Source organism: Tiliqua scincoides, chromosome 6 (assembly GCF_035046505.1).
Source record: "Tiliqua scincoides isolate rTilSci1 chromosome 6, rTilSci1.hap2, whole genome shotgun sequence".
Lineage (NCBI taxonomy): Eukaryota > Metazoa > Chordata > Lepidosauria > Squamata > Scincidae > Tiliqua > Tiliqua scincoides.
In genome coordinates this window covers 7323269-7336586 of record NC_089826.1, presented here as the reverse complement: position 1 = coordinate 7336586, position 13318 = coordinate 7323269, and the positions used below count along the sequence as shown (strand labels likewise).

General features: G+C 47.2%; 1 protein-coding gene across 1 annotated transcript in view; it reads left to right on the top strand.

Annotated features, from left to right (window-relative positions):
• Window positions 1-3784: 3784 nt before the first annotated feature.
• Window positions 3785-13318, top strand: part of MOB1B (MOB kinase activator 1B) — a 38678-nt gene continuing 29144 nt past the window's right edge. The window contains exon 1 of the mRNA XM_066632166.1: window positions 3785-3860. Coding sequence (XP_066488263.1) covers window positions 3847-3860 — 14 coding nt within the window. The 5' untranslated portion in view covers window positions 3785-3846. The remainder of the gene's footprint in view (window positions 3861-13318) is intronic.

Below are 13318 nucleotides of genomic sequence, written 5' to 3'. Positions count from 1 at the left end.
CCGGCAGATCTCTTGACCTACTGGGCCATTGGCCATGGCTCCTTATAATGGCTACAATCCTATACATTGCATAGGGTGGTTGTTTTTCTCCATGATTCTGCTGCTCCCTAGGGACCCATGGCTCACAGTTTGGGAACCATTGGGCTCAGCCGGCACTGTCAGTGCTTAAATTAAAATGGCACAAAGGGAGGAGAGGCCCTATGTGAAACCTGCAAGCCTCATTCACTGGCTTCCTCCTGGTGTAACAAACTCCTGGTTCTCCATGTAACCCCTAAAAGCAGTAGCCAAGGCTTGTCCTCCTAATTTGAGCTCTCAGCACTGGCCTGCTGTCCCTCACTTGCTTCTCAATGAGGCCCTCCAGAAAAACCAGCTGCAGGCCAGCGGCTGAAGAGCTCCTTCACAGGAGGACACTAAACACTGGGTTTGAGTCTTCTGTGTTTGTCATTTGTTGCGAGCTGCATTGTGCCCAGGCCGCTCCGGTCTGCTGCTGGAGCTCCATCAACAGCTTGGCATGGCAGACAGCTGCACAGCTGTTGTTGCTTCTGTACCTCAAGGCCTAAGCACTATCACCCCCGGCGACAAGGAAGACTCAGAGGCAGAGGTTCTCCACCACACTCCTCCTCTACTTATGTACAGATATTTACAAAGTCCAAGTACTACAAACGGTACACGATCCACTCTCCAACCAACATAGCCTCAGGCTCACAATGCTCTGCTTCTCCCACACGCTTGCCTCTGCTGGACATTTATACTTCCTGCAGCCAATCAGTGCTTAGGAAATACTGCACAGTCATGCTGACTGTGCAGTTGCTGCCACACACGCACACACTCACATGAGGTCACATGATGCACATCACCCAATGTTGCATCAGCTTGAGGCTCCCAGGATGCTGTGCAGTCCTGGTCTGGCCAAGGCTTCAGGCCTGTTACTGTGCAGCCAGCAAATTACCTGTCAGGACTGGGGATCAACCCGTGACATCATTGGAATTCAGGGGGACATGTGGGGTTTTGCATCCTTGTGTGAATGAAGGGAGAGGTTATAGGTGGTTTAAAAAGAGATTGTTTCTTGTCATGGGCATGCTCTCATCTGTTCTATTTTTGTCTGTTGTGTAGGTTTTTGTACATGCTTTGCAAGCTTGCAGGAGCTGTTTGACCAGAGATGTTGAAAACAAGTGTGTATGTATGCAATAAAACTACAGTATTCCTTCAGCCCCTGTTTTATTTGTCCATTTCCTTGACAGCCACTCCTCTGTTCCCTGACACTATTTCCTCATAGCATAAGTATTGTCAATTTACTATAAGTCAATCCAGTACATGCTGATTCCCACCTTCAATGAGTGCAGCCATATAGAATTGTAGTCGAGAGGTTGGCTGTACACCTGCTTGATTATAATTCTCCAGATAAAAATGCTCAGTAATAACTAAGGGCCCAATCCTTTCCAATTTTCCTGTGCTGGTGCAGTTGCACCAGTGGAGTGTGTGCTGCATCCTGTGGAGAAGGGGCAGTCACTGGGGCCTCCTCAAGGTGTGGGAACGTGTCCCCTTACCACAGAGCTGCATTGTGGCTACACTGGAGCTGGAAAGTTGGATAGGATTGGATCCTAACAGTGCAAACCCATGTATATCTACTCAGAAGTCTCATTGTATTCAATGGGGTGTATACCCAGGAAAGTATCTACTTAAAGCACAACTTAAAGCACTCATTACTTTCATATCTATGTTATTTAGTCCATCATAGTTTCCTGGCTCCCTTCACTCCTGAATAGATCTAGGATCTTGGGAAGAAATATGTCCAGGTCCTGATAGAGATGGGGTTCAAGGGACACAAAGATTGTGTAGGTTTACACACAAGTAGGTCCTACAGAGTTAGATTTACTCCAAAAGCTGTAAGTCCACTTACTTGGACGTCGGCCCACTGAACACACTTCCAGGAAATGTGTAGGATCAGGTTGTGCAGGGGATTGACTGAAAGAGGGGTGCATTTGCATTCATGATGTCCATATCCATCTATAAATTTTTAAGTTATTAATTTCCATCTCACTTCCCTACCCAAATTCTTAAAGCAGGTGTTGACTGAGAAGCACACACTGACTAGATGTATCTTGTGCCAATGGCAGGATCTCCAAAGTTAGGATACCTGCCAGGTCAGAAGTGGTGACTCACTTGCTCCAGAAGGTGCTGCTTCTGATTCTGCAGGTGTCCTGGGGCCCCTGCATTATAGTAGAGGGCTCTGGAGCAGCCATCCATTTTGTAAGCTATGCCTGAGTGAAGTCACCTAAGCAATGTTTTTCTGGTCAGTGGCTTCCAACTGAGTGGGATGACTGCTGTAAAAATCCCAGTGATCCAGCTCGTTGCTGCTAGTCAATGGGGCTAACTCCCAGCTAAGTGCAGATAGGATTGCACCTACAGACACCTTACTTCAAGTGGCACTGATGCTCCTCTTAGTAGGAGATGGTGCCTGGCCTGCTATGCTGTCCCCTTTTGCTATTTGTATGAGAAGTCTTGCATGTAACTGGCAGGGATGTGCTGGAGCCACAGTCATCTGAGTCTCAGCGCATCTCTGGTAACTGGCCACTCTGCTCCTACTTGCCACAGATATATGACAGAACAGGCCCATTCAGGCAGCAATCCTTTAATAGTGTTTCTCTGCTGTACCACTTCACAGTGTCCACCTACTCAAAGTACCACTGGAAGTAACTGGTGTTACTTCTGGGTTGGGAGGCCAGAAGTGACACAACAAACACCAGTAAGAGTCTAAGGGTGGACAGAAGGGCTTTTTGGAGCATGGAAAAGCATGCTTTGGAGCTATGCCTGCCAAGCTGATACTCCTATTGCTGTTGTGTTCTTGGTCCTGCTACTAGGTGGCAGATGTCTAGGGGTTCCAGGAGTACCACCAGACAGGTACCACTGGTTGAGGTATAGCACTGCTATAGCACATCCCTGGGAGAAAGTCCCATTGAACTCAGTGGTGCTGCTCCTTTTGAGAAGGCGTATATAAGGCTTGCACTGTCAGAAGGTTTGGCTTTCCCTTGGCATGGGGATGTGCTGACCCCACGGGGATGCCCTGGCGGGCATAGAGAAGCAGCACAACCAGTGGCGGGAGTATTTTTTGTTCCTGTCATGCAGGTGCTCCAGGCAAGGCCAGAGCACAATCCTATCCAGACTTAAGTGGGAGTTACTCCCATTGACTATAATATGACTTACTTCAGAGTGACATGCATAGGATTGGGACCTCAGAAGCCTGAGGTGAGAAAAGGATAAGCACCCAATCGTCTGCATGTCTACTCAGCAGGAAGTTGCATCACAGTCAATGGGGCTTACTCCCAGGGAAGTGTGGACAGGTTGGCAGCCTCAGAGTCCAAGCCTATGCCTGCCTACTCAGAAGGAAGTCCCACTGTGCTCAATGGGGCTTACTCTCAGGAAAGTGTGGAGGGGATTGCAGCCTCAGCACCCCAGCCTATGCCTGCCTACTCAGAAGGAAGTCCCACTGTGCTCAATGGGGCTTACTCTCAGGAAAGTGTGGAGGGGATTGCAGCCTCAGCACCCCAGCCTATGCCTGTCTACTCAGAAGGAAGTCCCACTGTGCTCAATGGGGCTTACTCCCAGGGAAGGGTGGACGGGGCCTCTGCCTGCCTACTCAGAAGGAAGCCCCTTGGGGTCAGCGGGCCTCCTCCCGGGCGCGGAGGCTGCGCGGAGAGGGCGGCCTTGGCTGCGGCGGGGGGCGGAGCGGCGGGGAGGCCCGCCCGGCTGGCCGGCTCGGCCGCCCCTCAGTCCCCGCCCTGCTTCCTCCGCGGGGCGCCGCTGCTGGGATCGCGCTGAGGCCGCCGCCGCTCCTCCGACGCCGCCATGAGCTTCTTGTTGTGAGTGCGGGCCGCGGGGGGAGGCTCTGCCCTGCGGGGGCCCAGGCTGGCGGCCCGGCCCGGCCCGGCCCGGCCCTCGCCGCCGCCTCGTGTCCCGCCTGGCTGCGCTGCCGTCCTGAGGGGGGAGGCCGCGGCCTCCTTTGTGCGCCCCTCCCGGGCTGGGCCGTCTGGCTCTGCACCCTCCCTGGCCCCCCGCCCACCCTCGGCTTCCCCACCCCGGCTTCCCCACCCTCTTCACCTTGCCAACCCGTGACCCCCACCCTCTTGCTTACCCTTGACTTCCCCCAGCCTGTTCTCCTTGCCTACCCCTGACTCCCCCTTCCCTGTTCTTACTCACCCCTGACTTCCACCCTCTTGTTTACCCCGACTCCCTCACCCTGTTCTTCTTGCCTACCTTGACTCCCCCCACCCTCTTCACCTTGCCAACCCGTGACCCCCACCCTCTTGTTTACCCCAACTCCCCCATCCTGTTCTTCTTGCCTACCCCTGACTCCCCCACCCTCTTCACCTTACCAACCCCTAACCCCCACCCTCTTACCCCGACTCCCCCAGCCTGTTCTTGCCTACCCCTGACTCCCCCCACCCTCTTCACCTTACCAACCCCTGACCCTCCACCCTATTGTTTACCCCTGACTCCCCCACTCTGTTCTTCTTGCCTACCCCTGACTCCCCCACCCTCTTCACCTTACCAACCCCTAACCCCCACCCTCTTACCCCGACTCCCCCAACCTGTTCTTCTTGCCTACCCCTGACTCCCCCCACCCTCTTCACCTTACCAACCCCTGACCCTCCACCCTATTGTTTACCCCTGACTCCCCCACTCTGTTCTTCTTGCCTACCCCTAACTCCCCCACCCTCTTCACCTTACCAACCCCTGAACCCCCACCCTATTGTTTACCCCTGACTCCCCCACTCTGTTCTTCTTGCCTACCCCTGACTCCCCCACCCTCTTCACCTTACCAACCCCTAACCCCCACCCTCTTACCCTGACTCCCCCAACCTGTTCTTCTTGCCTACCCCTGACTCCCCCCACCCTCTTCACCTTACCAACCCCTGACCCTCCACCCTATTGTTTACCCCTGACTCCCCCACTCTGTTCTTCTTGCCTACCCCTAACTCCCCCACCCTCTTCACCTTACCAACCCCTGAACCCCCACCCTATTGTTTACCCCAACTCCCCCACTGTTCTTCTTGCCTACCCCTGACTCCCCCCACCCTCTTCTTCTTGCCTACCCCAAATCCCCCCACCCTGTTCTTGCCCCTGACACCCCCCCCACCCTCTTCTCCTTCCTTACCCTTGATGCAAGCACCAGACACCCTCTTGGTGTTGAAATATCTGAATACAAGCACAAGGCACCCCCCCTTTTGCAAGACACCCCCTTTTGGGGTTTAAAATATCCAAAAAAACCCAAAAGTCTGCATTTTTTTTCCATTTAAGGTATTTCCCAGAAATTAAAATAGATTACTTTTCCTGTTAGAAATAATACTGTGGCTGAATAAAAACATATAACACCATAAATTTATTATTTAAATCAAGAAATTTTTGGAAAAAATCACCAAAAAACCCACACCCCTACTTATTGTATGTACACCCTCTCCCCCCATCCACTTCCTTGTGTCTTCTTCCAAATTACCAAAAAATCACCAAAAAACCACACCCCTACTTCTTGTATGTACACCCTCTCCTCCCCCCCATCCACTTCCTTATCTCTTCTTCCTCTCCCCTGCAGGCTTAAATAGGGAAAGTGTTTTTATGTTTGTGTCTTAAGGTTGCTGGTTTTCTTTGAGGTGCTTGTGTGTGTGTGATGGATACAGGCAGCAGGGCCATGCCACAATGGGGGTGGAAGCTTCCGGTGGGTGGTGTGCTGACATGGTTGGTCCTGGACTACTACTTAATCTTAAAAATTCTATGTGATGTTGTTCTGGTCTGTAGTGATCTTATGAGTAGAGGTGGATGAAAATGGTAACAATGAATTAAAAATCACTTAACACTGCTTTCTGAACTTCTAATTTTTGCAAAAAAAAAAGAAAAGAAAAGCCAAATCTGCACAAAACCCTGTTTTATTTGTTTTAAAAAAATTAATGGAGGTGCATGGGTAATGACTGTGACTGCATCTGCTGACACTGTACCAACTATATCACCTACCTAGTAGACTTTTAAAGGAATTATAATTTATAGTTATAATGTAAATTTTGAATAAAAATGCATAATTCTGCTTTTTGAAGTTTGGAAAAGATTGAACTTCGCCAAAAAATAAAACTTTTAAACTCACCTGTACTTATGAGCTTAAAAAGTGTGGTGTTATTACAGGACAGTGTTGTCTGAATGGTTCCCATATATCCTATTTTGTTAGGGAAGATTATATTGATTTCCTTTGAGGAAAATGGGGCTGGATGGGTGATAATTGGGGGAGATTGTAATTGTGTAGAACACCCATATACATGCCTGTTCTTGGTTTTTTGTTTTGCTTAGACAGCATATTGGAGACTCCCTAGTGGTTTCTTTTCTTAGCCATGAAATGAAATTGTGTCCCTGTGTTTGCTTCTCCCCCCCCCCCAATTGCAGGAGTTCTGCAATCAATCACCCTTTCTCCCCAGCAGCCTCTTCCACTTCTTAAAGATGTGTTCCTTTCAAAGAACACCAAATCTCTTTCTGTCTTAAGTGGTGCTTGTGATTTGAGTAACCTTTTTTGTCTCTCAGCTGTGTAAGTATCCAACTGTCAGATAATTCCCCCCTTTGCCCCCCCCCCACTATCAGTGAACACAGCTGGCCATGTTTTGCAGGGGGCTAGACATCTTGGACAATAACCCAGAAAAATCCCCTTCCTCCCTTCCTACACTTGCAGTTGATTCTAGCCACAATGTTGTGTTGACCTTGTTTTCTTAACACATTTTTAAGAAGTTTCTGCTGTGGTGAGAGCAGACATGATTTGGTTATAAAAGAGGAAAACTTTAAAATAGTATGTATCTAAATTTAGAAGTTGATTGCATAGTATGTGACAACCTGATAAGTCTCTCTTGGGCATGTGAAGGAAACTCACTGTTTTATAGTAGAAAATAAATTTGCATTTTTGTCCAGCAACCTGCATATGGGGCTGGGGCTTTCTTTTGTGAAGAGTCTTTTGCTGGGAAGGGAGGGGAGGGGAGAAGGTCTAAAGGGGAGTCTCCTGCATGATTGAGAAAGGAGATATTTCCTTCCTCTCCCCCCTCCCCCCACCATATTAAACTGCTGCAAAACAATGAAAGATGTTTATAGGAACATCATACTGGTTGAGGCTACAGTTTTGTATACAGCACATCCTCAAGCAACAGCAAGCCCCATTGAACCTAGTGGATCTTTACTGCAAAGTACAGTCAGTCTATATTAGAATCATATGAAGGTAAATGCTATTATTATTATTATTAAAAAGAATATTATAAACCACTTTTCAACAAAAAAAGCTCACAAAGCAGTTTACAGAGAAAAATAGCTAAGGGCCCAATCCTATCCAGCTTGCCAGTACCGGTGCAACTGCAATGCAACCCTGAGACAAGGGAACAAATGTTCCCATACCTTGAGGAGGCATCAGTGACTGCCCCTCCTCTGCAGGATGCAGCACTTGCCTCATTGACACAGCTGCACCAGTACTGGAATATTGGATAGGATTGGACCCTAAATGACTTCCTGTCCCCAAAGCGTTTGCAATCTTACGGCCTATACTTGGTAGTTTTTTTTTAAGTCTTTCAAAAAGCTCTGTAATAGAATTCCCTTATTATGAACTGTTTTTACTGTTATGGCCTGTCTTCTGAAATACTAAAAGTTAACTGTTAGCACTGATTGATCTCTGTATGGCATTGTTGTAGTAATCACGTAGTTACTACATGGATTGATTGCTGCAGAGATTGATACAGATGCTTACTGTGTGGGGAAATGTTGGTATGATATAAAAAGTCTGTAACTGACACATCAAGAATGTCTTGGGCCTGTGTTTCTGTCTTTTAGGTTCTTATTTTGAAAGTACTGCCTGATAATCTTCTGTCCTCCACTAGGTGGATAGGAGCAGAGGCAAAGTAATGGAAGTACGTTCCATTGGGTTGAATGAGGCCTATTCCCAGGACAGTGGGTATAGGATTTCAGTCTCAGGCTGTTCTCCTATGCACAGTTTTCTGGGAGTAAGCCCCACTGAACACAGTACAACTTCTAAGTAAACATGCATAGGGTTGTGCAGTACCATATGGATTGAATGACTTAACAAAGTGAAAAACAAATGTGCTTCTGTGAAAGGGGAAGTGGGAGACTTAATAGAACCACATGATTTTATTGCAGAAACCTTGTTTTAGTCCTGTAGGGAAAAAAATGTGTTTAATCATTTTTATTCTGCCTTTCACAAATAATTCCAAAGCAGCTAACAAAGACTATAATGACAATTTACAATAAGAACAGATTCAACAATTTAAAGTGCTCAGAGAAAGGTATAAATGCAGTAATGCAAATACAGAACTTCTGTGTTTTGCAACTCCAAAGCCTGGTATAATAGGTATATGAAATAGGGAGAGGAAGCCTCCCACACTCCCTGAGGCATGAAGTTCCACATGGGGGTAGGAGCTATTGTGGGGAAAGCTTTGTATTGCATGCATACCAATCAAACCTTGTTCAATAACTCACAGAGCCTGCCCTGAAGATCTAAATAGTTAAGCAGGCAAAAGTGGTTCTTAGGAATCAAGAGCCCAAACCACTTAAGACTTTAGAGATAACAATCAACCATGAATTGAACTTGGAAGTGTGGGGAGCCAATGTAGGTCCTGCAGCAAAAGACTAATGTGCTCTTCCTGCAGGACCCCTTGCAGCAGTCAGGCTGCAGTATTCTGAACCAGCTGAAGTTTCTGAATCCTTTTCAAGGGCAACCCTTCGTGGTGTGGGTTTCAGTAGTTCAGTCAAAATGTGACCAAGCATGAGTAAGGCCCAAATCCGAACCCACTTTCCAGCACTGGCATAGCTGTGCCAGTGGGACATGGGCTACATCCTGCAGTTAGGGGACACTCACGGAGGCCTCCTCAAAGTAAGGGAATGTTTGTTTCCTTACCTCGGAGCTGCATTGCCCTTATGCTGTTGCTGGAAAGTAGGTTAGGATTGCACCCTAAATGTAATAACTATGAGCAGTAAGAAAGCAAATACTGTATATCTGCTTTATTGAGATGTGGCTGCAACTGGTCCACCAAGCAAAGCTGAGTGAAAAGGCACCTTGCAATGGCTGCCTCCCACTAGGAGCTGGGCTGTATCCAGGAGCGCCCTGAAACTGTGCACCAGCTTTTTGGAGAGAGTGGTACCCCATTAAGAAAAGGCTGAATTCCCATTCTGAACTGGCTCTCCTACTGACTGTGCTGTCCCATTGGGAGCCGCAGCTGCTGGCGGAGTGCAAGTAAGCACCAAGCCCCATGGGGGAGTGGGGAGGGTGAAGGGAGGGCAAGGAGGAGGTGTTCCTAGATGGAGGGACGGCAGAGAGAGGGTGGGAGGGACAGGCCTGTGAGGGGTTGGGGTTGGGACCAATGGAGGCCTCTGCTGAATCCTATCCCCATGTTGAGCTCAGAAGCCTGACATAGGGCTTCTTGAGTCTGTGCCAGGGAAATAGCTGGCACAGACTCAAGTAGCCCCATTGAGCCGGCTGGGGCGTTACTTGGGGTAATGGGACAAATGTCCCTTTCCTCTGAGGAGAACTCATGCCTGCTCAGATCCAGCACTGGAACCAGCAATAACTGTTTAGCGCCGCTGCTCCTGTGCTGAATAGGATTTCAAGTCTCTAACAAATGGCTAATAACTGGCAAATCATAGTTACTGTTCAACCAAATAAAAAACTCCTGAGCTTGGCCAATTAATTGGTCCAAGGTAAATATTGCTTTCTGTCCAATTTTTCCACAAAAAAGTCTCCTTATTTTTAAATAAGGGTTAGCTAAAAGTGTTAACTTGACGTGAGTAAATGGATCAAATTTATACTTGCTAGAAATTGTGGTCCTCAAATATCTAACTGAAGAAATTGTAGGTGGAACTCCATCCTTTTTTATGTGGATCCTAATACCATCCATTTAAAAATAGGTGCCAAATAAGAGGCTTTCAAAATAGTCCTAGATGGCTTGCTAAAATTTGAAAAGTGATCCCAATAATTAATGGAGGTTAGAAGGTATGTCTGATGATATAAACTGAGATCTGGAAATCCAAATCCTCCTCCAATATATGGAAGTTGTATCCTCTTAAGGAAATTCTTGGTGGGAAGAATCCCACAAAAATTCCTTAAAAGCATAAAATGTATGTATCTGTTTGCTTTATAAAGGAATTGCACATGGTACATCTATAATGTGAGGAATAATATTAATTTTAAAGTATTAACTTTGCCCCAAAGGGACAAATTTAAAGGAGCCCATCAGTCTAAGTCTAGTGCTGTTTCATTTGTGAGTTTATTAATGTTCAGTGCTATAATCTGCTATATATGCCTAGGAATCAATATTCTTAAATACTTAATGACAACTGGGCACCATTGAAATAGCCAAGCACTGTATATACTGCACACCTTCTTATCACCAAGTGGAATCAGATCAAGTTTTGTCCAACTGATCAGAGAACCATATAAATTTCCAAAAAATAATTGGAAATAATTTTCCAGATAAATTACTTATTCTACAATAGAAGATCCTGGTTCAGAAATAAATAGTAAAATATAATCTGTATATAAGATAATCTTAAATTCATTAGAATAATATATAAATTTATAGATATTACTATTTTGTCTGCTAACACAGACTAATGATTCCCAACATAAATAAAAAATCAAAGTTCAAATAGGACATCCTTGCTTAGTTCCCCTTTTGAGAGGAAAGGCAGGAGAAAGATGACTATTGGTCACTACCCTCGAACTTGGGCTAGAGCAGGGGTGTCCAAAGTTTTCGACAGGAGGGCCGCATCATCTCTCTGACACTGTCGGGGGCCAGGGGAAAAAAAGAATTAATTTACATTTAAAATTTGAATAAATTTACATAAGTTTACATAAATGAATATATTAAAGATGAACTTATATGAATGAATGAAGGTCTTGCAATAGCTCAAGGCCTATAAAAGGCTTTGCACAAAGCAAGGCTGGCCTTTCCTTTGTTGCCGCTGCTGCATCACAGATGTGAAACCAAGCATTGGAGGGAGCCCTCGTCCCACAGCTCTCGTGAGAGGTTAAACAGTCCCCCTCATGCAGTTGCGTTGGGCCAGTGCAGGCTCCAACAGATCTCCAGAGGGCCAGAGGCTCATTGGAGACTGGGGGCTCCTTGAGGGCTGCATTGGGAGTCCTTGAGGGCTGCAAGTGGCCCCAGGGCTGAGGTTTGGGCACCCCTGGGCTAGAGTATAAAATTGTAATTCATTTAATAAAATTATTAGGAAATCCAAACTTGCTCAATATAACAAAAATAAATTTTCATTGCACCATATCAGACGCTTTTCCAGCATTTAATGACGAAACTGCTCACAAATGGGCAGCCCAATCCTGAGCTGCCCGGGGCGCCCAGGCTCGGCGTCACCGAGAATGGCTGCCGCCGGATCCTGCACCTCCCGGGCTACCGTGGGAGGCGCCTCAGGAGAAGGGGACTTTCATCCCCTTCTCCTGGGTAAGGTAAGCAGCCCTGCAATGGGGCTTCTCACTTTACTGCCGACCAAAAGGTCAGTGGTAAAGTAAAGGCGCTCGTGTAGGGTGCGGAGCACCTGAGCGCCTTGGATCCTGCGTAGTAGAGCTAAGGATCTAGTAGAGTAGAGTAGGCGCCTGAGTAGAGTAGAGTAGGCGCCTGAGCGCTTTGGATCCTGCGTAGTAGAGCTCTGCGGACCCACCTCCCTCCCTCCCCCCGCATGCCTCCCCCGCCCTCTCTCTGCCCCCCACTGGCCTCCCCCTCCCTGGAACACCTCCTCCCCTGTCCCCGCCTACTGTGCCGCAGCACGGCAATTCAGGAGACCTCTGAGTCATGGAAGCTGGGCGACTGCCCCGCACTAGCCCAGCACCAGCCAGCGCTGGGCTAGCATGGGCAGGAGCCCAGTGATGAGACTCGCAAACGTGCCTTACTGAGCACAGGATTGGGCTCTGAGTCTCTTGTTTTTTAAAGCCACTAAATCAGCCACCAATATAAGATTATCAGCACCTTGTCTACCTTCTATAGTTTCATATAGATATTAAACAGTTTAGGGGGACAAGATGGAACCCTGTGGGTTTCCAAAACCCATAAGTCTAAGTAGTGCTCCTTCAGCAACACCATCTGCATCCATCCTTCTAGGTAAGCATTCCAGAAGGTTCCCATGCTTGAGGTATTGAATTCCATTGAGCATTCTTGCAGAACCAGTTGGGATGTGCTCTCTTCCTCTTGACCTCAGTGTCATGCAGGGTGTCCAAGGCAGTGTTGGTCCTGAACCCAGGCCAGAAGCTAGATTGAAATGGGTCAAGATAATCTGTTGCATCCATCCTTCTGGAGCGGAGTCCCCAACTTACACTTGGTCAGCTTGCCCTAAAGGGAAAGATTAAAAATAGACCAGTAGTTGTCAAGATCCAGCAATCTTGAGAAGCAATCATAGCACCACTTCCTTCAGAATAGTTTACATCTTGTCCTGTCTGAAAGATGCATTTACACTGTCCTCCACCTGTAAGGGGTCTTTCCTCTGGTAGCTTTCATCTGTCAGGATAGTCAACTGTCAAGCACAGTGGATGAATTCTCACTCCTGATGATCTTTCCTTCATCTTCAGAGTCCACACGTTTAAAGGTCTTCAATATAGCAGGCCAAGTTGGTGCTTTGAGCAGCATCACCCATTACTTCAAAGAACCTAGGGTTCAAGTCAATGTGGATAGGAGCGTTTACCTGAGAACATAAGAACAGCCCCACTGGATCAGGCCGTAGGCCCATCTAGTCCAGCTACCTGTCTCACAGTGGCCCACCAAATGCCCTGCCCTGCAAAGTGCTGAGGAAGTATTATTTTTATCAGGTGATAGTGGGCCGCTGAGCACCCTTCCTTAGTCTACTAGGAGGCAGTATGTAACCACAGCCTTGCCACTCAGAATAACTCTGCTGGCCTGCTCTGAGCATACACAGTGGTCTAAGCACGTAAGTTTGCTTTGCTGTTTTTTACACCACACCACAGCTGTTACTGCTATGAAGTAGGCCCTAAAATGGGCTTTAGCCTGTATTTGGTCAGATACATCTTGAGTCTTCTTCCTTCATTGCTGTAGTTGTTGTCTAGTTTGTTTTGCTACCATTAGTTCCTCAGAAAATGGAAATTGTGCATACATGTTTTCAAAGACCAAGGTAAATGTATTCTTCACTCATGTTGGAATATCCCCGTCTTTTGTTTGTTTTAGCCAAAGTAGTTAAGATCCTATGCTGTACAAGGCCTTGCTCCCTTTCTTACTAGTACAGGTCCAGCCTTTTTATACACGGATTTTCTTATACACGGATTTAACTCAACACG